A 22,934-nucleotide genomic window follows, 5' to 3' on the forward strand; every position below is an offset into this window, starting at 1 on the left:
GGTCATGTGTTGGTTGTCCCGGCAACGACGTAACTTGTGCAGGCGGAGTTTTATAGTGAAAAGGCCATTGCACTCTCTCGGCCTCAAAAATCTTGGTCTAATGGTATGAACAGTTGTCAGGGCTGGAGACTTCCTTGGCTGCCGTGGTCAGACATGATGCCTCCTGTGTCCTGTCGTGCCCTTCCCTCTCCTCCCCATGTTGACAAAAACAATAGAGTGCAGAAGTCTTACGCACCGTAGCTATATATATATATGTGTATGTGTGTATGTATATGTATATGTGTATATATATATATATATATGTGTGTGTGTGTGTGTGTGTATGTGTGTATGTATATGTATATATATGTGTGTATGTATATATATATATATATATATGTGTGTGTGTGTGTGTGTGTGTGTGTGTGAGTGTGTGTGTGTGTGTGTGTGTGTGTGTGTGTGTGTGTGTGTGTGTGTGTGTGTGTGTGTGTGTGTGTGTGTGTGTGTGCCCAAGACCCATGCATGGGACCTTATATACCTGTCATACTTTTATAAACCTCTGTCAAATCTTCCTTCAGTCTCTGCTGCTCCACAGTAAAACAAACCAAGCTCGTGCAACCTCTGGTTAAAACGCCTGCCTCTAGTCCAGGCAGCATCCTGTTAGACCTCTTCTGCATCTTCTCCCGAGCCTCAGCATCCTTCCTGCAACATCTTTTGACCCTTTGATCTCTGTCTCGGAGGCCAACGTCAGGACATCTTTCAGGAGGGTGAACCCTTGGAAGGCGTCAGGCTCTGGTGGTGTATCTGGTAGGGCACTGAAAATCCGTGCCGTCCAAATGGCGGGAGTGTTCAAAGACATTCTCAATCTCTCATTGCTGCAGTCGCAGGTTCCCACATGCTTCAAAGGGGCGACAGTCACACCAGTGCAGAAGAAGAACAGAGTGAGCTGCCTCAATGACTATCGCCCAGTTGCACTCACATCTACGGTGATGAAGTGTTTTGAGGGGTTGGTCATGGCTGGAATCCACCCCTGCCTCAGCAAGGACCTGGACCCACTGCAATTTGCCTATCACCACACTAGGTCTACAGCGGATGCAAGTCACTGGCTCTCCACTCGGCCAGGATCACCTGAGCAATAGTAATTCCTACATCAGGCTGCTGTTTATTGATTACGGCTCGATGTTCAACACTGTCATACCCTCAGTTATAATCAGCAAGCTGCAGAATCTGGACCTTTGTGCCTTGCTCTGCAACTGGATCCTTGACATCTTCAATGGGAGACCACAGTCAGTGCGGATTGGAAATGACATCTCCTTGCTGACAGTCAACACCGATGCACTTCAAGGGTGCGTGCTTAGCCCACTGCTCTGCCCTCTCTACACCCACGACTGTGTGGCTAGGCACAGCTCAAATCACGTCTGTATGTCTGCTGATGACACAACTATTGTCGGCAGAATTTCAGGTGGTGATGAGGAGGCGTACAGGAGTGAGATCGATCAGCTGTTTGAGCGGTGTTGCAGAAACAGCCCTGCACTCAACATCAGTCAGATCAAGGATTTAATTGAGGACTTCAGGAGGGGAAGTTGAAGGAACACACACAAATCCCCACTGAGGGATCAGAAGTGGAAAGGGTGAGCAGTTTCAAATTCCTGGGTGTCAATGTCTCTGAAGATCTACCTTGGGCCCAACATAAGACCATAAGACATAGGAGCAGAATTAGACATCTGGCCCCATCAAGTGCTCCGCCATTCAATCGTGGCTGATCCTTTTTCTTTCTCCTCCTCAACCCCAGTTCTCGGCCTTCTCCACATAATCTTTGATACCATTTCCAATCAAGAACCTATCTCTGCCTTAAATACACCCAATGACCTGGCCTCCACAGCTGCATGTGGCAACAACTTCCACCAGTTCACTACCCTTTGGCTAAAGAAATTTCTCCACATGTGTTTTGAAAGGACACCCCTCTATCCTGAGGTTGTGCCCTCTTGTTCTAGATTCCCCCACCATGGGAAACATCCTTTCCACATCTGCTCCATCTAGGTTTTTCAACATTCAAAAGGTTTCAATGAGATCCCCCCCCCCATCCTTCTGAATTCCAGCGAGTACAGACCCAGAGCCATCAAACATTCCTCGTATGATAACCCTTTCATTCCAGGAATCATCCTTGTGAACCTCCTCTAAACCTCTCCAATGCCAGCACATCCTTTCCAAGATGAGGAGCCCAGAACTGTTCACAATAGTCACGGTGAGGCCTCACCAGTGCCTCGTAAAACCACAGCATCACATACTGATGCAATTATAAAAGGGCCTGACAGTGGTTGTATTTCATCCGGAGCTTGAGGAGATTTGGGATGTCACCAAAGACACTCGCAAATTTCTACAGATGTACAGTGGAGAGCACTCTAATGGATTGCATCATCGTCTGGTGAGTGCACAGGATCAGAAAGTTGCAAACTCAGCCAGATCCATCATGGGCACTCCTCACCATCGGTGCCTCCAAAAGGGCCCTGTCACCCAGGATGTGCCCTCTTCTCATTGCTACCATGGAGGAGGCGATACAGGAGCCTGAAGACACGAACTGAATGTTTTAGGAACAACTTCTTCCCTCCACCATGAGGTTTCTGATTGGACAATGAACCCATGAACGCTACCTTAGTATTTTTTTTTACTTTCTTCTTGCACTACTTGTGGACTTATGGTGTGTGTGTATTTATTGATATTTATATATTTTTATATTTCTTACTGTGGTTTATAATTTTCACTATTGTATATTGCAATATACTGTTGTCACAGTAACACCAAATTTCGCAACATATATTGGTGATATTAAACCTGGTTCTGATAATGGCAGACATCCCACCCTGCAAAAACTCATTTCAGGGAGGTAGCACCATCAATTTGCGGGAGACTCCCGGAACTTCTGGGAGAGGTGGGACGTCTGCAATAGAGTAGCTCCTTAGCAGCTGGCCAGCTAGTTTAAATAACGTTAGCTATGCTAGTGAACGAATGACACCTGTTAAACTCACCTCAACATGTCTTTTACAGTCTTAACCCACCATGGGCAATAGAAAAGTCACTGTTGCAAACAGTGCAGTGAGCAACACTGTCATTATTTTGACCCCTATTAGGCAGGGGTACACTTTAGTGTAGTTTGGGGTAACGTACGTTTTATATATCTTTTGGAACACTCTGCCATGGCGCGCTCTTGCTCGCGCGCTCTCGCTTGCTCTCGTGCTCTCTCTTGCTTTCTCTCGCTCGCTCTCAAAAAAATTGATTTCCGTGATATTGTATATAATTTGCGGGCATCAGGGAGCCACTATTAATATGCGGGAGACTCCTGGAACTTCCGGGAGAGGTGGGATGTCTGTAATGGGGAGACCAGAACTGTATGCAGTGCTCCAGATCTGGCCTAACTAGTGTTTTATAAAGTTTCAACATAACTTCCTGAGTCTGACTCAGTTTCTCAGCTAATAAAAACAAGCATACCGCATGCATCTTTACCACCTTACCAACCCGTGTAGTCACTTTCAGGGAGCAATGGACTCGGACACAACATCCCTCTGCTTGTCAGCACTGTTCCGGGTCTTTTCATTATCCATGCACTGTCTCTTTACATTTTATCTCCCAACATGCAGCACTTCACAAATGGTTGGGTTAAACACTATCTGCTATCTCCCCACCTATATCTGCAAGTGATCTGTATTCTGCTGTATCCTTTGCCAATCTTCTACACTTGATGTTCAGTCAGTTGAGGAACAATGGGGTTGATTTAAAGAGGTAATACACACAGTGCAGGTAATGTTCGCACCCAAGGTCAGGAGAAGCAATAGAAACAATAGCTCAAATACATAGATAAATAAAGATATGGATAAAAAATTATTGAAGAAAAGACAACTATATAAAAAACAAGGCATCCGTTAGTCTTGTGAGACCATGGATCTGCGCCTGGAAAGTCTTCACTCTCCAGGGCACAGGCCTGGGCAAGGTTGTATGGAAGCATGCTGCAAGTCTCCCCTCTCCACGACACCGATGTTGTCCAAGGGAAGGCCATTAGGACCCATACAGCTTGGCACCGGTGTCGTCGCAGAGCAATGTGTGATTAAGTGCCTTGCTCAGGGACACAACACATTCGCTCGGCTGGGGCTCGAACTCACGACCTTCAGATAGCTAGTCCAATGCCTTAACCACTTGGCCACGTGCTCACACAACTATATAAGGAATACAAAAAATAGTAATAATGTTAACTATAGGGCATATTAAATATGAGAGCTATAATCAAGAGGGAAATTCAGATTGCCAAAAGATGGGTTGAGAAAGATATTGCTGATAATTCTGAGATTGATCCTGAGAGATTTTTTAGTAAAAGAAAAGTCAGGGAGAAAGGTAATGTTTACTAGAAATAATAGTGGGGAGTTAACTTACGCAGAGGAGGACATAGCGGATACTCTTAACTCGTATCTTGCTGAAGTATTCACCTGCGAAGATGTTAGCAATAAGTGTAGAGAGAAATAAGGTTGCTTTTAGTGACTTGGAGATCTTAGAAAGTGAGGTCCTGCTTTGGCTGGAAAGGCTGAAAGTTAATGAATCTCCAGGCCAGGCAACGTTTATCCAACAGTACTTAAAGAGGTTATATATGCAAACTCGTAACATGTATTTTCCAAAAGCCGTTGAAGACTGGTGAAATCCCTAAGAACTGGAAGTGGGCGAATGTTGTCCCACTGTCCCTGGTAACTATAGACCAGTAAGCTTAAAGTGTATCACAAGCAAGGTAATGGGAACAGTAATAAGAACATTAAAAATAGGAGCAGGAGTAGGCCATCTGGCCCAATTAAGTCCTTCTGCAAACTCCCGGCTTCCTCAATACTACCTGTCCCTCCACCTATCTTCATATTGTTCGCAAACTTGGCCACAAAGCCATCAATTCCCTCAATTCCATCATCCAAATCATTGATGTACATTGTGAAAAGAAGCAGCCCCAACACTGACCCCTGTGGGACTCTTTGACCGTGGAATGATTACTGGTGCCAGATGTTCAGCATCTCAGAACGCACAGCATGTTGAGTCTTGAAGTGGATGGGCAACAGTAGCAGACCACAAACATACAGAAATATACCCTGTGGTCCTCCTGTACCTAATAAAGCAGGCACTGAGTGTACAGCATCTGCAGAATATCTTGGGTTTATCCACGATCATTTGATTAGCCTTCCCGAGGCAACACTGTAAGGTTAAGGCCAGTGTAGACCAGAACCAGGTTTAATATCACAAGCGTAGGTAGTGAAATTTGTCATTTTGTGGCAGCAGTACAGTGCAATAAATGTTCATTTTTTAAAAATTATAAATTAGAATAAGTATACATTTAGCTGCAGGGAAAAGTTTGTGAACCCTTTGTAATTATTTGGTTTTCTGCATTAATTACTCATAAAATGTGGTCTGATTTTCATCTAAGTCACAATAATAGACAAACACAATCTGCCTAAACTAATAACACACAAACAATTGTGCTTTTCATCATCTTTATTGAACACATGATTTAATCATTCACAGTCCAGGCTGGAAAAAGTATGTGAACCCTTGTATTTAATAATTGGTAGAATCGCCTTTACCAACAATAACCTCCAGCAAGTGTTTCCTGTGGCTGCTGATCAGACTTGCTCAATGGGTAGGAGAAATTTTAAACCGTTCCTCAAAAAACAGTTTCAGTTCATCGGAATTTCTGGGACACCTTGCATGAGCAGCCGTCTTCAGGTCATGCCACAGATCTCAATTGGGTTAAGCTTTGGACTCTGACTTGGCCATTCGAAAACACAGATTTTCTTTTTAAGCCATTCTGTTGTTGATTTACTTGTGTTTTGGATCATTGTCTTGTTGCATCATCCAGCTTCTATTTAGCTTCAGGTGATGGATTGCTACCCTGACATTCTCCTGTAAACTGTCTTGATACAATTTTGAATTCATTGTTTCCTCAATGATTGCAAGCTGTCCAGGCCCTGAGGCAGCAAAGCAGCCCCAAGCCATGCTGCCGTTTTTGGTGTTAGTGTGCCGTGTCCTTTTTCCTCCAAACATAGCGGTGTGCATTTCTGCCAGTTCAACTGTTGTCTCACCTGTCCACAGAACATTGTTCCAGAAGCATTGTAGAACATCCTGGTGCTCTTTTGCAAACTTGAGATGTCCTGCAAAGTTTTTTTTGGAGAGGAGAGGTTTCCTCCGTGGTGTCCTTCCATGAACACCATTCTTGTTCAGTGTTTTTGTTATAGTGGACACATGAACAGAGACCTTAGCAAGTTCTCATGATTTCTGTAGGTCCTTTCCTGTTACCCTTGAGTTCTTTTTCACTTACTTCAGCAGTGTACATTATATTCTTACTGTGATCTTTGCAGGATGCCCACTCCTAGGGAGAGTAGCAACAGCACTGAGCTTCCTCCATTTGTAGACAGTTTCTCTTACTGTGGACTGATGGACACTCAGGTCTTTAGAAATGCTTTTGTAGCCTTTTCTAGCTTCACGCATCTCTACAATTCTTCTCCTAAGGTCCTCTGAAAGTTGTTTTGATTGAGGCGTGGTGCACATAAACAGATCTTTCTTAAGAAGAGCAGGGTCTATCAGTAATCTGACTTTGTGTTTTTTTTTTATAGGGCAGGGCCCCTCTACAACCCACACGTCCAATCTCATCTCATTGATTGGGACTCCTGACTCCAAATAGCTTTTGGAGAAGGCTTTATCCCAGAGGTTCACATACGTTTTTTAACCTAGAATGTGATTGTTTAAATGGTGTACTCGGTACTGACGAGAAGCAGTACAATTGTTTGTTGTTAGTTTAGGCAGATTGTGTTTGTCTATTATTGTGACTTAGATGAAGATCAGACCATATTTTACGAGTAATGAATGCAGAAAACCAAAGGATTCACAAACTTTTTCTTGCAACAAACTGTATGTGTTTGCGAACCCTTTGCAATTCCCTGATTTTCAGTTGTATTGAATGGCAGGCTGTGTTTAATGGCCTTTACCCTGCCCCAATCTCTCTTGTACTTCCTCCCAATCTCAGCGTTAACTAATTCTTTTTGTCTCTCTTGCTCTCCCCCACGGCAGCAAGTCATCACTAGGGAGTACGAGCTCTTCGACTTCCGCAGGACAGAGGTTCCCCCGTTGCTGCTCATTTTGGATCGAAGCAGTGATCCCATCACCCCTCTCCTCAACCAGGTGAGCCTCGTCTCCCCTCCTCCCCCTCGCCTCTTACCTGCTCTCCCAGGGGTGGGGTGGACCTTCCCGTGTCTGCTGGGAGGGCTGGTCACTCTCCCTCTGGAATTAAACTGGCAAGGTAGGTGGGACCAAGATTCACGTTTTTTGCCACCTGTACATCAAAACATGCAAGTTCAAGTTTGATTATTGTCATATATATACAACGAAATGAACAACGTTCCTCTGGACCATGGTGCACCCTCAAAATGTATATCGCACACAGCACATAAAACAAAATATTACTGGAAATAAGTTAATAAACTATAATTCAAAATGCATGCAGTGCGCAGTACAGGTAAACAGCTTGCTGCCCTAGTGGAGATCTTGGTACTGGCAGAGTAGTCATTAGGCTCACAGCCTGAGGGAAGAGGCTGTTACCCAGTCCTGATACAAGGTGAAATGTGTCATTTGCATGAACAGCCAGCACATCTGAGGATGTGCTGTTCGACAGCCCACGAGTGTCGCCACACATTCCAGTGCCAACGTAGCATGCCCACAATGATTGGCAGAACAACACGGAATTCAACAGCCAGCAAAAACAAAAGCCCCTGCCACCCACACACATACACAGTCCTTTAACGCCCAGGTCAGGCCCCCAGCGGACTCGGGCCTGCAGACGTTGGGCTTTGACCTCCCCAGCGGACTCACAGAGGTTTGCAGATTCACCTCTGGACAACAGACTTCCAGACCTCTGCTTCGATCTGTGGGCCTTGATTCTCAACATCAATCACCTAACCATCATCTATTGCTGGGACCATTTCCACTCCTGCCCCCTGCCCCACTGGCTCCCTGCCTGTCCCTTTCTCCTGGCAGTGCGGGGGGAGGGGATGCAAATTTTATCAATGAGCCTCTGCCCCTCCCGCAGGTATGAGGGGCAGGAAGAACGGTGGAGGAATCAGTCAGTTTTGGAGTCATGTGGCCTGGTATGGAATCACCAATGCCTAGGAGCAGAAAAGCCTACAGAAAATGGCCTGTCTGTTACAGGCAAAGCCCTTCCCGTGACCGTGCACATCCGCATGAGAAAGCAGCATCCATCATCAAAGACCCCCCCCCCCCCCACCCACCCACCCACCAACCCACCAACCATCCAGGCAATGTTCTCTCCTTGCTACTACCATCAGGCAGGAGGTACAGAAAGCTCCCACACTGCCAGGTTCAGGAGCAGCTATTACCCCACAACCATCAGGCCCCCGGACCAGCATGGTTAATCTTAATCACTACTACTCTGAACTGATTCCACTGCCTCAGACCCACTTTCGAGGACTCTTTACAACTCTTGTTCTTAATAGTATTTTCATATGCACATTAGTGTTTGTCAGTCCTCCTTTAGGTCGAATTTTTTTTGAAAAATTCTAATGTATTTCTTATTTTTTCTGTAAGTGCCTGAAAGAAAATAAATCCTGAGGTAGTACATGGTGATGTGTATGTACTTGCATAATATTATTTTGATCTTTGAGTTCCCCTTTTTCCCTACACTCACATCTCAGTCATGGATTGAGTATGGTGAGCCTTGCAGTGTGAGGGTCTGAGCAGCAGAGGGAGCTGGCGGTCCACAGCCTATCACCTGCACCTTTAAACAGCTCAACACACTTCCCCGATGCAGTTGGACACGGGGGTTGAACAGAAAATGGAGTATTGTCTTTCTGACACAACTGTACTTGTATCCAGGCAATGGGATAGGTGCAGAGAAGCAGAATGGTAATGTATTGAAACTCCCCGTGAATAACCACACACTCCCCGGGACCCCCAGTAAGTACCGACATACTCCCCTGGATCCCCTGTAAATACTGACACAGCCCCCAGCAGAGCCCTGGTAGGTACCGATGCAGTCCCCGGGGAGTATGTGGGGGCGTGCATTGGGATGGTATCCATTAGTCATAGTCATAGTCAAACTTTATTGATCCCGGGGGAAATTGGTTTTTGTTACAGTTGCACCATAAATAATTAAATAGTAATAAAACATATAGTAATATGTAAATTATGCCAGGAAATAAGTCCAGGACCAGCCTATTGACCCTCCAAAGGAGGAGTTGTAAAGTTTGATGGCCACAGGCAGGAATGACTTCCTATGATGCTCAGTGCTGCATCTCGGTGGAATGAGTCTCTGGCTGAATGTACTCCTGTGCCCAACCAGTACATTATGTAGTGGATGGGAGACATTGTCCAAGATGGCATGCAACTTGGACAGCATCCTCTTTTCAGACACCACCGTGAGAGAGTCCAGTTCCATCCCCACAACATCACTGGCCTTACGGATGAGTTTGTTGATTCTGTTGGTGTCTGCTACCCTGTTAGTACAGCTCAGTGGTGTGTGTTTTACAGTGGACATACCAGGCGATGGTTCACGAGCTGCTGGGGATTAGTAACAATCGCATCGACCTGTCCCGGGTGCCAGGCATCAGCAGAGACCTGAAGGAGGTGGTGCTCTCAGCCGACAGCGATGAGTTCTATGCCAACGTAAGTCCCAACACCCTCCCACCCCTCACTTCCCCTCCCCACTGCCTTCCTCCTCTCTCACTGCCTCTCCCTCCTTTACAGAACATGTACCTGAACTTTGGTGAGATTGGCTGCAACATCAAGAACCTGATGGAAGATTTCCAGAAGAAGAAACCCAAACGACAGCAGAAACTAGAGTCCATCGCTGACATGAAGGTGAGGGTGATATGGAAAGGGAAGCTGGAGTGGGAGGAAGTGGCAGGGAGCGATGAGAGGGGTTTGGGAGAGGGTGTTAAGTGGCTCGGCCCAGTGCAGTCAGGCAATGGAGCAGGGGAGAGGAGAGGAGGTAGTGAGGAGAGGTATGTATTGGTGGGAGGGTGGGTGAGGTGGTTGGTTTGAAGTCAGTAATCAAAGATGAAACAGCCAATAAGGAAAGCTTAATCTAATCAAACAAAACTCAATGTAGGATCACCAGGGCAAATCGTCTCTCAGATATTACTTGGGTTGTTAAAAGTATTGGGGAGGATGGATAGAGGAGAACCAGTAGATGTCAAGTATTGAGACTTCAAAAAGGCATTTAATAAGGTTCCACAGTAGTGGAGAAAGGTGTACTGCCAAGGGTTGAAAATCAGTATTTACATCGAAAACAGGGCTGGAATCTTTTCCAACGCACAAGTTGCTGGAGGAAATCCCAACTATGGAGGGGAGTAAACAGTTGATGATTTGGCCCAAGAATCTTCATCAGGACTGGAAAGGAAGGGAGAAGAAGCAGAAATAACAGGGTGGGGAGGGGGAGGAGTACAAGCTGGCAGGTGATAGGTGAGACCAGGTGAGACAGAATGGGCTCTCATTTCAATTTGATCTCCATTCCCATTCTGACATGTCTGTCCATGGTCTCCCCTACTATTATGATGAGGTTAAACTCAGATTGGATGACCAACACCTCAAATTCAATCCAATCTGATGGCATGAGCATTGATTTATCCAACTTCCAGTAATTTCTACCCCCTCCGCCCTTCTCTCTTCTCCCTTTTTCCATTCCCCATTCTGGTTCCCCTCTCACCCCTTCTTCACACCTGCCTATCATCTCCCTCTGGCACCTCTCTTCCTTCCAAGGTCCATTCTCCTCTCCTATCATTTCCTCCTTCTTCATCTCTTGACCATCTTATCATCTCCCAGCTTCTTAACCTCACCCTCCTCCCTCCCTCGCCCAGCCACCTTTCCCCTCCACCTATCATCTGCCATCTTATACTCATTCCCTTCCCTCCACCTTCTTATTCTGTGTTTTTCCCCCTTCCTTCCCATTCTGATGAACAGTCTTGGTCCCAAAATGTCGACTGTTTACTCCTCTAGATAGATGCTGCCTAACTTTCTGAATTCCTCCAGCACTTTGTGTGGGTTTAAAAAAATTTCCAACCCAGTTTTCTGTGTGAGTACTGATCTTCAACCCCCACTAATACACCTTCTCCAGTACTCCAATGTGGAACCTTATCAAATGCCTTTTGGAAGTCTCAATACTGCCTCGCCTCTATCAACTCTCCCTGGTTCATCTTCAAAGAACACAAGTAATTTGTGAAAGATGATTTGCCCTGCATGAATCAATATTGAGTTTGTTTGATTATATTAAATCTGAGTTTCTCCAGCATTTTGTGTGTGTTTCTCAAGATTTCCAGCATCTTCGGAATCTCTTGTGTTTATGGAATCTTTTCCAGGGTGGAACAAAGTAATTGGGGAGGGGTGGGATGCTCCAGGTTTGGTTGTGGCCCTCGGTTATTTTATCATGTCAGAGGAGAGGGTTGGACGGAACGTACTCCAGTGACCTCATTTCTCCTTAGGCTTTTGTTGAGAACTACCCTCAGTTCAAGAAGATGTCCGGCACGGTGGCCAAGCACGTGACGGTGGTGGGCGAGCTGTCGAGGCTGGTGGCGGAACGCAACTTGATGGCCGTGTCAGAGGTCGAGCAGGAGCTGGCCTGCCAGAATCACCACTCCAAGGCCTTACAGGTGAGGGAGACATGGTCAATGACCCCTCCCATCCGTCTCACGGTCACTTTGACAAGGGGTTCCCAACATTTTCTTGTGCCATGGACCCCAACCATCAATGTTGCCTCTGATTTGTAATGACCAGTTTGCGCAAAAATCTTGCGCTGTGCAGTTTTTTGCCCAGTGACAATAACATGTGCTTACTGAATTTTGAATATAGAAGGAATTCATTTTAACAGCTAGTAAAACACTGTCAATAAGAACTTCGATATCCTCTGGGTTTGATCGTTTTTACTCTCATTCATCTGCACTCTCACAAAACACATGTAGCAGGCCTGTAGTTGGTAATGAAGGATTTTCTCACCAGAGTTTTCGCATATCGTCCGTGTGTGATTTGCTTGCTAAATGATGCTTTAAAAAGTCAAGTTTTCAAATATCACTCCACTTCTTCATGTTTGCAAATTCTCCAGCAACTTCTGCATTGCGACAATACACACAGGTAACACTAGTTTCTGTATTGTACATAAATATTTCCCGTAGCTGCAAGCTCTTGACCTCAAGAGCTTTCAGTGCAGCAGTTTCTACTGTTTTATTAAATCATTGTGCTTTAAATGAACCAGCAGTTCTTTTGCACTTCACATTCTTTGCTTCCTTGGAATTCAACATAGTGAATCAATAATTTCTTCAATAAAACCGGTATAAATAAACCAGTTCTAAAAACTGCAGACAAATCATCACAAACTCCACATTGTCAACATTGTCCGCATCAGAAACTGGAAAAGGAAATGTGATTGTGTACGAACGTGAAAGATGCTAATGAGGTAGAGGGTGACAACATTTTGTGCGCAGTTTGAATTCCTTCGTGCGCTGGTAGCAAAATATGTTAGCGGGAACACTCCGACCATTAATCGAAGGGTCCATGGACCCCAGTTTGAGAGCCCTTGACTTTGACCCACTACCATCAGGCAGGAGATAGCTTAGCGTTAGGTTAAGATGGGAAACAGCTTCTTCCCTGAACTCCCTGCCATCATCCCGGTCTCATCACGCATGAAGAGCCAGTAGAGTTATTCTGTTTACTTGTTATCTTGTGTGTAAGTGTACCTTAATATTTGTTAGTTTATTTGAGGTAATCTATTAATATTTACAAAACTTTGTGTTTTGCGTGTGTGAGTTATTTGTACTGTGTTGCGCACCTTGGTCCAGAGGAACGTTGTTTCGTTTGGCTGTCTACATGTGTACGGTTGAACGACAATAAACTGAGCGTGAAATTGAACTTGAAACTTGGCGGGGGAGTCTCAGGAAGGAGTTGGAACCCAGCGGGGGTTTTGGTTTGTGGGCTGGGTTCAAGTTAAAGATTAGCTTGATATGTTTGACGTACATTGAGACATACAGTGAAAATGTGTTGTTTGCATCAGTAACCAACAGTCCAAGGATGTGCTGGGAGACAGCCGCAAGTGTCGCCACACTTCCATCGCCAACGTAGCAAGCCCACAACTTACTAACTATAACCCGTACATCTTCAGAATGTGGGAGGAATCCAGAGCACCCGGAGGAAACCCGGCCAGTCATACAGAGCACCTATAAGCTCCTTAGACATAACAGCAGGAATTGAACACGGGTCGCTGGTGCTGTGAAGCATTACACTAACCGCTATGCTACTGTGCCGTCAAACATTTGAATGTTAAACCAGAGGTTCTGCAGATGCCGGAAATCCAGGGCAAGACACACAAAATGCTGGAGGAGCTCAGCAGGTCAGGAAATGAACAAACAGTCGACGTTTCAGGCCAAGATCGTTCATCAGGACTGCAAAACAAGGGGGAAGACAACAGAAGAAAGGGGAGGGGAAGGGAAGGAGGATAGCTAGAAGGTGGTGGGTGAAGACGGGTGGGTGGAGAAGATGAAGGGCTGGAAAGGAAGGAATCTGAGAGGAGAGCATGGGAGAAAGGGAAGAAGGAGGGGTATGAGGAGGAGGTGATAGGCAGGCGAGGAGAAGAGGTAAAAGGCTAAAATGGGGAATAGAAGAGTGAAAGAGGAGGGAAAGAATGACCATTTCCAGGAAGGATATGTGGCTGTGGTGAGTACACGGTTGAAGAGTCAGAGGGCAGCAAAGATCACACAGGGAGATCAGTGAGAGAGGGTCTCGTTGAACTCCTGTTGAAGACGGGATTTCAGCTTCTTCATCTCTCAAAGAGAGCTCCCTGCTGCCCTTTGACCATGTGCTTACCCAGACTCGTTCCCACAACCAGGCATCCTTCCTGGGAAATGTAATTTTTTGCCCTTCCCCTTCCCTCTTCTATTCCCCACTCTGGCCTCTTACTTCTTCCCCTCAACTGCCTATCACCTCCCTCTAGTTCTGCTCCTCATTCTCTTTCTCCTGTGGCCCGCTCTCCTATCCAATTCCTTCCTCTCCAGCCACTTTTATCTTTTCTACCCACCAAGCTTCATCTGTCACCTTCTAACTATCCTCCTTCCCCACCCCCGTCTGGCATCATCCCCCTTCCCCTCCAGTCCCGTATTCGTTTCCATAGATGCTGCCAGACCTGAGTTCCTCCAGCATTTTGTGTGTCTTCACCTGAATGTTCATCTCTGCACTACAGGTGGTGGTGGGGAGGGGGTGAACATCAAAGATTCTCTCCCCTCTGATGGGAGAAATTCCTGTCCATCTCTTCTCTCGCCTGCCCAGTCCGCCGCCCCCTGTCTTGACCACCCATCTCTCTTCCCCGACTGCCTTGCCTGCTGCCCCATCTCGCACTGCCCCCACCCCTCTCACTCCCTCCCCTGCGCCTCTTGCTCCCTCCCCCGCACCTCTCGCTCCTCCCCCACTGCTCGCGGCCTCCCCCACTCTCCTCCCCCTCTCCCCCTCCCCCACTGTTCTTGCGGCCACCCCCATTCTCCTCCCCCTCTCCCCTCTCCCTCCCCTGCCTCTCCCTCCCTCTCCCTCCCTCTCCCTCCCTCTCCCCCTCTCCCCCTCCCACCTCCTCGCTACCCCCCCCCCACCGAGGGCTCTCTCTCACCCCCGTCCCCACCCCAGCTGTCTCTCATCCCCCCCCCCACACCTGGCTCTCTCCCCCTCCTCCTGGCTCTCTCCCTCCATCCCCCACTGCACCCCTTCCCTCTCATTTCCACATCCAGTCCCTCTGTCTCACACACATCCCCCAATCCCCAGACACTGCTGTTCTCACAGACCGCTGAGTGTCTTCATTGTTCACTTGCTGCCCAGGCAGCCCCGCAGAGCTCTGTTTATCTGCTGTAGGAGCTGGCAGGGCCCCAGCTCCAGTGACCTTAAGCCTGTCTCCACAGCACGTTTCCGCACACTGTGTCCTGACAATGGCTGATGTTGTTGACATCCTGTTCTTGGACTGTACTGCATGACCCTTCCCCCTTATCAGTCTGCCTTCCCGACATTCTCCTTATTCACAGTAAGAGTTCTGAAATGTCTGAGACACCTCCTCTGAGAAAACCTGTCAAACTCACAATGGAAATGATCACAAGCTCTCACGAATTTAAACTCTTCCCCCGCATCACGCACGCTTCAGCTCTATAAATGGAACTAAACATATTCAAGTCTCAGCTGTCTGTACTCTGGGAGAGTGTAAAGGGACAGTGTAGAGAGAGTTTCACTCTGTGTCTGGCCCTGGGAGTGTGTGATGGGACAGTGTAGAGAGAGTTTCACTCTGTGTCTGACCCCGGGAGTGTGTGATGAGATGCTGTGGAGGGAGCTTCACTCTGTGTCTGACCCCGGGAGTGTGTGATGGGACGGTGTAGAGGGAGCTTCACTCTGTGTATGACCCCGGGAGTGTGTGATGGGACAGTGTGGAGGGAGCTTCACTCTGTGTCTGACCCCAGTATTGTGTGCTTGGACAGTGTAGAGGGAGTTTCACTCTGTGTCTGACCCCGGGAGTGTGTGATGAGATGGTGTAGAGGAAGTTTCACTCTGTGTCTGACCCCGGGAGTGTGTGATGGGACGCTGTACTTCACTCTGTGTCTGACCCCGGGAGTGTGTGATGGGACAGTGTAGAGGGAGTTTCACTCTGTGTCTGACCCCAGGAGTGTGTGATGGGACGGTGTGGAGGGAGTTTCACTCTGTGTCTGACCCCGGGAGTGTGTGATGGGACCGTGTAGAGGGAACTTCATTCTGTGTCTGACCATTCCCATACTGTGATATGAATCCTATAAATTGCTGTCCCCCTCCACCTTTCATTCTCTTGCCACTCCATGGTTAAATACCCCTCACTATCCTGTACCTAAGGATTAGGAGCAGGAGCTGGCCATCTGGCCCATTCAGCCTGCTTCACCATTCAGTAAAATCATGGCTGATCAGCTCCACCTACCTGCCTTTTGTCCCTAACCCTTAATTCCCGGGCTACGCAAAAATCTATCTCACTCTGTCTTAAATATGTTCAATGAGGTGGCCTTCGCTGCTTCCCCAGGCAGAGAATGGTACAGATTCACTGAAAAGCATTCTGACTGGCTGCATCACCACCTGGTATGCACAGGATCTGAGAAAGCCTGTAAACCCAGACAGCTCCATCATGGGCATTGAGGACACCTTCAAAAGGCAATGCCTCAAGGAGGTGGCATCCATCATGCAGGACCCCCATCACCCAGGACATGCCCTCTTCTTACTGCTACCATCAGGGAGCAGGTACAGGAGCCTGAGGATTCACACACAATGGTTTAGGAACAGCTCCTTCCCCTCTGCCATCAGGTTTCAGAACACTACCTCTCTTTTTACACTCCTTATTTATTTTGTTTTCTATTTCTTACTGAAACTTCAGTAAGTTTTTTTATGTATTGCACTGTGCTGCTGCACACAACAAATCTCATAATGTATCTCAGTGATAATAAGTCTGATTCTGAAGCAGCTTCTCCTCATCTCTGTCCTAAATCTATTTCTCTGAACTTCGAGGCAATGACGCCATGGCAGCGTAGCGGTTAGCGCTATTACGGTCAGAGTTCAGAGTTCAATCCCGGGGTCATCTGTAAGGAGTTTGTATGTTCTCCCTGTGCAATGTGTGGGTTTCCTCCGGGTGCTCCAGCTTCCTTCCACGGTCCAGAGACATACAATTAGTAGGTTAATGGGTCATTCATTAGCTTCGGGTTAAATCGCGGGTTGTCAGAGGTTGGTGGGCGGCCGAGGCTCAAAAGGTATATTCCACGCTGTATCACTAAGTAAATACAAATATAATGTCTCCTAGTTCTAGTCTCACTCACCAGTAGAAACAGCTTTCCTGTTTCTATTTTATCTAATCTTTTCATAACTTTATATGTTTCTATAAATTCCTGCAATATCTGCTTTTTGGAAAAGCAGAAACACTTTATGAGAATTTCCTGGACTTCCTCTATCTGCCGCTGCTCTGCACACTTTGTTACAGTTCAGAGTTACATTTATTAGCTGGCGGTTAAGCTGCAGATCATACTGAGAGATATGTGTCGGCGGAGGGAAGTGAGATATCTTCGATCCGTGCCTCTCCCTTACTGGTTTAGTAGCCCTCGCTCAGGTAGTGCCCCACACTTCGGAGGCACTGAGACCACAGATGTTGTGTCCCAGCTGTCCATAGTAGTGATACACAAGCCAGGGCAGTCCGGTATGGAGAGCCAGCTGTTCCCATGCAGCAGACTCCCCCTCTCCACACAGTTGATGAATCCAACAGAACGGCCGAGACCGATTATAGTTTGGCACTAGTGGTGTCACGGGTATTGTCAGTCAGCGTTGAACTCAACGTAGGACTGCCTTAGGGACTCCAGCTCCGGATTTTTCCTCGGGGTTTACTCCCGAAGCCTTCCCCACGAGCTGCAAGGCAGCAGAGGTTTGAGGTTAGAGTTTTCCTTCTCCAAGATCAGCTGCCAGCCACGGCCGCCGAGCCCCATCTGCCCGGAGCGACTGGTTTTAAGGCACCAGTAACCCACCTTTGCCCCTTCTCCTGCCAGTAGGAACAGTTCTGTTGGGCTTAGTAGCTAAGCCACATGTGAAGGCCAGCAGTTGTTTGAGCCATTGGGAACATTTAATAGGTAATGCGAGCTTAAACCCACTACCCCCCCCCCCCCCCAGGCTATAACAACCTTAAGGATCCTGTGGAGGTAACTTCTGAGAATTTTTGTCCTTTTGTTTCGGCTGCAACTTGATCCATTCCTTCGTCAAGGCCAAAGTTGAGTTTATTCTCAGATGCATGAGTCCACGTGTGCACAAGGGCAATGAAAAACTTCCTGGCTGCAGCGTTACAGACACGTAATGTCAGATACACAGCATTCACACAAGAGGCGTCAGATACACAGCATTCACACGAGAGGCGTCAGATACACAACATTCGCAAGAGAGACATATACTGTATTAGAGGCATAAATTGTACTCATTGTTTTTACAAGAAAGAATACGATAATAATACACGTAAAAGATCATTGTGGTACAAAGTAGTCATAGTGTTTCTCTACTTGGGTAGTGGGTAGGGCCTTCATGTGTGGTTTAGCTACTAAACCCTGTAGAACCGTTTCTACTGACTGAAGGGGCAAAGACAGATTACTGGTGCCTTAAAACCGGTCGCTTCAGGCCGATGGGGCTCACCGGCCGCGGTTGGCAGCTCACCTAAGAGAAGGAAGACTCTGATCTCCAACCTCCGCTGCCTTGCGCTATACCCACTCATGGGGAAGGCTTTGGGAGTAAACCCCATGGGGAAAAATCCAGAGCTGAAGTCCCTAAGGCAGTCCTACGTTGAGTTCAAAGTTGACTGCCAAACTGTATCGGTCCCTGCAGTTCCTTTGGGTTCTTCAACTGTGTGGGGAGAGTTTGCTCTCCGTATCGTACTGCCCTGGCACGTGTACCAACTGAACGTATACAGCTAGGACGCAACATCCATGACCCCTACTAACAGCTGGCCTGTTGATTAGGGTTGTGCTTGTTGGTTCAAGAACTAAATGGTTAAAGGGAAGTAGCTGTTCTTGACGCAAACATGAGGAAATCTGCAGGTGCTGGAATTTCAAGCAACACACAAATGATAGGAGAAGACAGGAGGGAGAAGGATGGAGCCAAGAGCTGGAAAGTTGATTGGCGAAAGGGATATGAGAGGATCATGGGACAGGAGGCCTTTTTCTCCCTCTGTCCCTCTCACTATACTCCTTGCCCATCCTCTGGGCTCCCCCCCCCTTTCTTTCTCCCTAGGCCTCCTATCATTTCGGATCTCCCCTCCCCCTCCCACTTTCAAATCTCTTACTAGCCCTTCTTTCAGTTAGCCCTGACGAAGGGTCTCGGCCTGAAACATCGACTGTACCTCTTCCTAGAGATGCTGCCTGGCCTGCTGCGTTCACCAGCAACTTTTATGTGTGTTGCTAGCTGTTCTTAAACCTGGTGGTGTGAGAGTTCAGGTTTCTGTACCTCCTGCCCGATGGGAGACAACATTCAAATTGTTTTTATATATAGCTGCGTGGACCAACCATGGCCATTGGTCTAGGCAGGGTATTTTTACACACCCTGAAAACTACACAGCACTTTAAATGTTTTTTGTAATATGCATTCTGTGAATACTTAAAGTAAAAATTGAAAAGATCCCTTGCTTTGAATTTTCCTTTAAAGTGCCTCTTGCGCAATCTCTAACTGACTACAGCCTGGTCCTTGACCAACAGCATCTCCAGGCCGGGTCTTCACGTGCTGCCACTGGAACCCCCATCTCCCCTTCCTCACCACTCTGCAATCCCGTGTGTCTCAGGTCCCACCGTCAGCTCCTGGGTCCTTAGAGACTCCATCTTCTTCTCACCCCTACCTTCCTTGAAAACCCCAAAACTCCCCTCTCCACAGACACGACCAAACCTCTGATCCTTTGCTCTGATCCGTGCCGGGTCTTCACAATCCCCTCTCTCCTTCCCCTCTCTGAGGCAGAACGTTCTGTTGTCAGTAGGGGCCTCACCTTTGTTCCCCTGCACCTACACCCCACTGAGTTCCACACCCCCATGGCTTAGCTCTTCTTCCGCATCCTCCATCTCCAAGCCTACATCTTTGTCAAGGACTCCACACCCTACACCAATGACCCCTTCTCCCATCTTCAACCCTCCCCTTCCTGAACACTCCCCTCTAGTCTTCTGCCTCCTCTGGATCTTTTCATTGCCAACTGCCAATGAGACATTAACCATCTCTGCTTTACCATCCCTCATCCCAACTCCTCCCGAACACGCTTCTCTCCACTCTCTCTGCACTAATCCTAGCAGTCTGTAGTTGCTGTAGTAGTCTGGTGGACTGACCTCTACCTTGCTGAGGCCAGGCAACAACTCTCAGAACACCTCCTCTTACTTACCCCTCGATCAGGACCCCACTAAGGAGCACCAGGCCATTGTCTCCCACACATCACTGACCTTATTAACAATGGGAATCTCCCATCCACTGTCACCAACTTCATAGTTTCCTTACCCCGCTCCTCCTGTTTCTGCGTCCTACTTAAGATCCATGAACCTGTCCTGGTAGACCCATTGTTTTTGTTTCTCCCCTACTGAACTTGTATCTGCATACCTCAACTCTGTTTTATTCTCCCCCCCCCCGGTTCAGTGCCTTCCTACCTACATCCACGACACCTCACACACTGTGGATCTTTTCAGCTCCTTCAAGGTCCCTAGCCAAGATCGTCTCATTTTCATCATGAACATCCAGTCCCTATGCATCTCCATCCCCCATCAGGAGGGCCTTAAAGTTCTCCGCTTCTTTCTGGATAACATACTCAACCAGTGTATTAATTGAAGGGTATAATGAAATACAGTACAACAAAGAAAATCTTCTGTGAACTTTTTCTCATCTGTCTTGGCATGGCAATAAGGGTATTGCAATGCTCCATTGCAGTTGCAGTTACTGGGTGGTGCACATGCGCAGCTTGAGCAGAGCAGTGATGGGAGCTGTGATAAGATGACATGGCCGGGATGGTGGGGATCTTTGATGAGGGATGTTGCCTCCTTGAGGCAGTGCCTCCTGTAGATGGTGGGGAGAGATGTCCCTGAGATGCTTAGGGCTGAGTCCACTGTTCTGTCTGGCTTCTTTCACTCCTGTGCATTGGAATTGCCAAACCAGTCAGGACACTTTCAACAGAACATCTGTAGAAGTTTGTAAGTGGGAATCGGGAGGAGAAGATGGCGGCGCGCCTGTGTGTGCGCAGCCCTCCGGTGAAAAATGATGTCATAACTGTTAAATAGGGGCCGTGGACGGTTCTGATTTGATGGAGATGGACGTGAAAGCACAGAGGAACATCTGGAGAAATTTCTGAAATGCCCGTTGGCTGCTGTCGTTACTGTGTGGTCGGGAATCTTTCGGAGGGTAGGCCTGAAAATCCCCGGCCTTGCCTGCTTTTGGCGACCGAGAAGGAGGTCGAATCATTCGGACAGAGATGGCGCTCAGTACTTGGTGTCGGAGAGCTGATCAGAGCTCAAAGTTTTCGGATGACTCAGAGTCGGATTGAGGTCGGCACGGCAGGGAGAGTTTTTCTTCCCTCTCCCGAATGCGTGAGATGTGGGACATTTGAGAAACTTTGAACTTTACTGTGCTCATGGGCTTTCTTCTTATGGTATTGTTACACTGTTTGTAACTATATGTTATAATTATGTGGTTTTGTCAGTTTTTTCAGTCTTGGTCTGTCCTGTGTTTTCTGATATCACACCGGAGGAAATAATGTATCATTTCTTAATGCATGCATTACTAAATGACATTAAAAGAGGACTGCGTGTCTTCATAATCATCATAAGTGTTCGGCGATAAGCTGAACCTTCTTAACCTCCTAAGAAAGTAAAGATGCTTTTTTCCTTTTGCAATACCTCAGGGTACTTCCCTTTAACCATTGGGTTCTTGAAACAACCGGCCAAACCCTAATCACTACGTCAGGGTAGCAACACTGTGAACAGTCAGGTTCAGAGTCACTGGCATATGTTGTGAAATTCGTTGTTGTGCGGCAGCAGAAGAGTGCAATCCGTAATAATAAAAACTAAATTACAATAAAAATGAAACATTGAGCGTGTGTCTTCAGGCTCCTGCACCTCCTTCTTGATGGCAACAACGAGAAGAGGGCATGTCCCGGGTGATGGGGGTCCTGAATGATGGATGCCACCTTTCTGAGCCACCCTCTTTTGAAGGTGTCCTGGGTGCTGGGAGGGTAAGTACCCGCGATGGAGCTGGCTGGGTTTGCATTTTTCTGCAGTTTTTTCTGATCCTGCGCAGTAGTCCCTCCGTTCCAGACCGTGAAGCTCTCCACGATTTCCATCTGTAGATATGTGTAAGCTGCAACACACTTCCCTTGTTCTGATTATGCTCAAAAGTTGTGTTTAGTTTATATTCTTGTGACTGTTGTGTCGCCTTTACTTAATGGAGTTTAGAAAAATGAGGGGGATCTCATTAAAACCTATGAAATATTAAAAGACCTAAATGGAGTGGACACGGAGAGGATGTTTTCTATGGTGGGGGAGTCTAGGACCAGAGGGCACAGCCTCAGAATAGAAGGATGCCCCTTTCAGAACAGAGATGAGGACAAATTTCTTTAGCCAGAGGGCAGTGAATCTGTGGAATTCATTGCCACAGACGGCTGCGGAGGCCAAGTCATTGCGTACATTTAAAGTGGAGGTTGATATGTTCTTTTTTTTTTATCACTAATCTTTCATTGCAACACCAACAAATTACATTCAATACAACCAGTTACCGATTACATTTTGACTGTGTAACCCAGCCACCCCCAACCCTCATTACCATTCCCCCCCACCCCTCATCACCATTCCCCCCCACCCCTCATCCTCATTGTCGTCCCCACCCCCTCTCCACCCCTCCCCCACTCTCCACCCCCTCTCCCCTCCACCAACCAAATGAATAGTACTGCATACACAGAGCATTCCTATTTTAACAGAAGATCTTTTAAGTTAGATATCAAATTTGTCCACATTAAGATTGTGTTCGGTCGTGCATCATTTACTCTTGCCGATGATAGTACCAGGTAATAAATGTCCAAAAAGCTCCGAAGCCAGTGAGTACTTGAAATATCATGGGGAGGTTTCCAACGCTGGACTACAATCTTCTTAGCTGCAGTCAGGCCTCCCAGCCAGACTTTGCGTGTTTTTTCCGTAAGGGAAAGGTGGGAGTCATCATTTAGAAGATGTACAGCGGGGATATGTTCTTGATTAGTAAGGGTGTCAAAGGTTACGGGAAAAAGGTGGGAGAATGTGGTTGAGAGAGATAATTAATCAGCCATGATAGATAGTGGAGCAGTCTCAATGGGCCGAATGGCCTATGTCTTATAGTATCTGATGCTATGCGCCTGAGAGGCTGCTGCAAGTAAGTTTTGCATTGCACCT

General features: G+C 47.2%; 1 protein-coding gene across 1 annotated transcript in view; it reads left to right on the forward strand.

Annotated features, from left to right (window-relative positions):
• The window catches only part of vps45 (vacuolar protein sorting 45 homolog), a 47,736-nt gene that overhangs the window by 19,021 nt on the left and 5,781 nt on the right, over nt 1-22,934 (forward strand). The window contains exons 7-10 of the mRNA XM_072282754.1: nt 7,066-7,176; nt 9,538-9,672; nt 9,754-9,867; nt 11,487-11,654. Of these exons, the coding sequence (XP_072138855.1) occupies nt 7,066-7,176; nt 9,538-9,672; nt 9,754-9,867; nt 11,487-11,654 (528 nt within the window). The remainder of the gene's footprint in view (nt 1-7,065; nt 7,177-9,537; nt 9,673-9,753; nt 9,868-11,486; nt 11,655-22,934) is intronic.

This window comes from Mobula birostris, chromosome 2, assembly GCF_030028105.1.
Source record: "Mobula birostris isolate sMobBir1 chromosome 2, sMobBir1.hap1, whole genome shotgun sequence".
Classification (NCBI taxonomy): domain Eukaryota; kingdom Metazoa; phylum Chordata; class Chondrichthyes; order Myliobatiformes; family Myliobatidae; genus Mobula; species Mobula birostris.